This window comes from Echinops telfairi, unplaced genomic scaffold, assembly GCF_000313985.2.
Source record: "Echinops telfairi isolate 266 unplaced genomic scaffold, ASM31398v2 ScPeMD7_7475;HRSCAF=8513, whole genome shotgun sequence".
Lineage (NCBI taxonomy): Eukaryota > Metazoa > Chordata > Mammalia > Afrosoricida > Tenrecidae > Echinops > Echinops telfairi.
In genome coordinates, this window is record NW_022111379.1 from 29,834,631 (window position 1) to 29,836,875 (window position 2,245).

The 2,245-nt window shown below is 33.9% G+C and overlaps 1 protein-coding gene across 1 annotated transcript in view; it reads right to left on the reverse strand.

Moving 5' to 3' along the window:
* Positions 1–905: 905 nt before the first annotated feature.
* The window catches only part of ZFAND6 (zinc finger AN1-type containing 6), a 27,596-nt gene continuing 26,256 nt past the window's right edge, over positions 906–2,245 (reverse strand). Inside the window, exon 6 of the mRNA XM_045285796.1 lies at positions 906–1,952. Coding sequence (XP_045141731.1) covers positions 1,690–1,952 — 263 coding nt within the window. The 3' untranslated portion in view covers positions 906–1,689. The remainder of the gene's footprint in view (positions 1,953–2,245) is intronic.

Below are 2,245 nucleotides of genomic sequence, written 5' to 3' on the forward strand. Positions count from 1 at the left end.
AAATGATGATTTTCCTTTCTACCTCTTCCTCTTTTTGCAAGATTTTCTTTGGGGGCGGGGGAGGAAGAAGGGTTGGTTATTATTCACATAGACATTATCAGTGTAACAAAATCCCTTCTGCTAACGCACCGTTTTTTATCATGAATGTTCAATTAAAATTTTACTTTTATGCTTACATAATTTATTTTATATGCATCTAAGAAATCATGCAGATTTCTCATTTTGTTAGCATATTAATTTATACATCTTAATTTTTAATCACTTACATATGACAAATTAATTTTTTTTAGTTGTCATTGTGTTGGTATTGTGGTTGTGTGCTGCTGATTCAGACTCATTGTGGCTAATTGGGTGTCTTATGCTCTAACCTTTATAGAAACAGATTGCTAGGTCCAGAGGAGCACAGGTGGGTTTTAACTGCTGACTTTTGGGTTAGCACCTGAACACTAGTAAATAAATTTAAATCTAGGGACATGTATTACAAAATACTGCTTTCATCTACTTGTCATATTATTTCAGGTTTAGAAGGGATTGGCTACCAGGTAGGCACATTTGAAAATCTCAGGACAGAATAACGACTTAAAGATCTTTCTACTCCACGGGTTTCCAAGTGCCTGTTTGAATTGTGATTTCAGTTGCTTTAAGCATATCCGGAGGTAAAAAAAAAAAAGCTTCTGATAGATACTGAGTGTGACAGGGTACAGAGTAGGGAATTTGACAGGAGTTAGAGAAAAGATGACACCTAACTTACAGGCATCTAATATTACCATTTACCACCATTAGTCACAAACAGAAGTGAAACAATCAGTAATAGCACTGTTACAAAACCAGGACAGTAAGAGATTAGCAAACTCCAAATCAAAACAAACTACTAGAAAGAATTATCGAGGGGGGCAAAAATCATATAAGGTGTGTTCTAGTTTTCCTTTTTATTTAATCAAAGATTGTGGATAAACATAAATACAGCACAATTACTTCAGATAATTCTTCATATTGTATACACATCGACTGATGAACATATTCTGCAAGGAACCTATCGTCATCAATAAAATGTGTACAGCTTTCCCTTCCCTTGCTCAAAAAAAAAAAAATTTAAACCACACAAACTTAGAATTTTATCAGCACACACTCTCCTGTGACAAATGATTCAGACATAAATAGTGGATGCAAAGAAACTATATGATAACATATGTATAACCTTTGTTAATGAAAAAACAGAAGCAGCCATAATGATTAAGGTACATTCAGTTACTGATAACTAGTTTTGCCCTAAGGGGCATTATCAAAAGAGAAATTGTGCTGCAGAAAAAAGCTATATATACATACACAATGAGAAAATAAACTGCAAGATTAACGCATGCATGTTTAATACTGGGAAAAATCACAGCCCTTCAAAATTTCTCCACATCTGTTATAAAACGCCCTCTGCACGCAACTAAAATTAAAATGATCTTAAAAAGATAATACTTGTAAAGTTTACTTAAGTCTTTTCAGCCACAGAAACTGCAATGGAAATAAATGTTCAGAGTCATTTTCAAAACAAAACCAAAAATCTATTCTTCTGATGACATGCATGATTAAAAGGTCTATGCAAGATACATTGCTCTACATTCCCAATGACTAGGAAAAAAAAGCTCAAGTCAGTGTTTAGTTTGCAGATGGTCAAGGATTTTGTATTCCAGCAGGAGTTCAAATCTTCTGGATCTTTTCACCAACAACTACTGGATTTTCTTTTCTGATTTTCTCAGCAGCATCAGCTTTGTAATTGTAAGAGCAATTGTGTACATCTGAGTAACGGTGCACACCACAGTAAACATTTCCACACCGGCATTCAAACCCAGTAAGCCCCACTTTCTTCCTGCACATGAAACAGCGATTCTTTTTTTGTTTTGGTTTTTCAAGGGACTTGTTTTGTTCTTCAGATGGCTGTTGTGCCGTATCTGGTACTGAAGCTAACAAAAGTAGGAAATGTGGTAAAATTTAATTATTCAGTAAGCTTTTGATATCTGGGTAATTATTGTCCCTCATCAATCTCTGTTACTATCAGAGAAATTACTTATTAGCATGGACAGATGTTCACATTAAACTACAAAAGTTTATATAAAAGACCCCATTAAAATATATATTTAATGTACACATATACGGAAAATAATTTAATATACACAAGGTATAAGGTAAAAAAGTATTGCTACTAGGGCTCCAATACATGCACAGATTTATGCCAAACAAAATGTTTAGCACATTT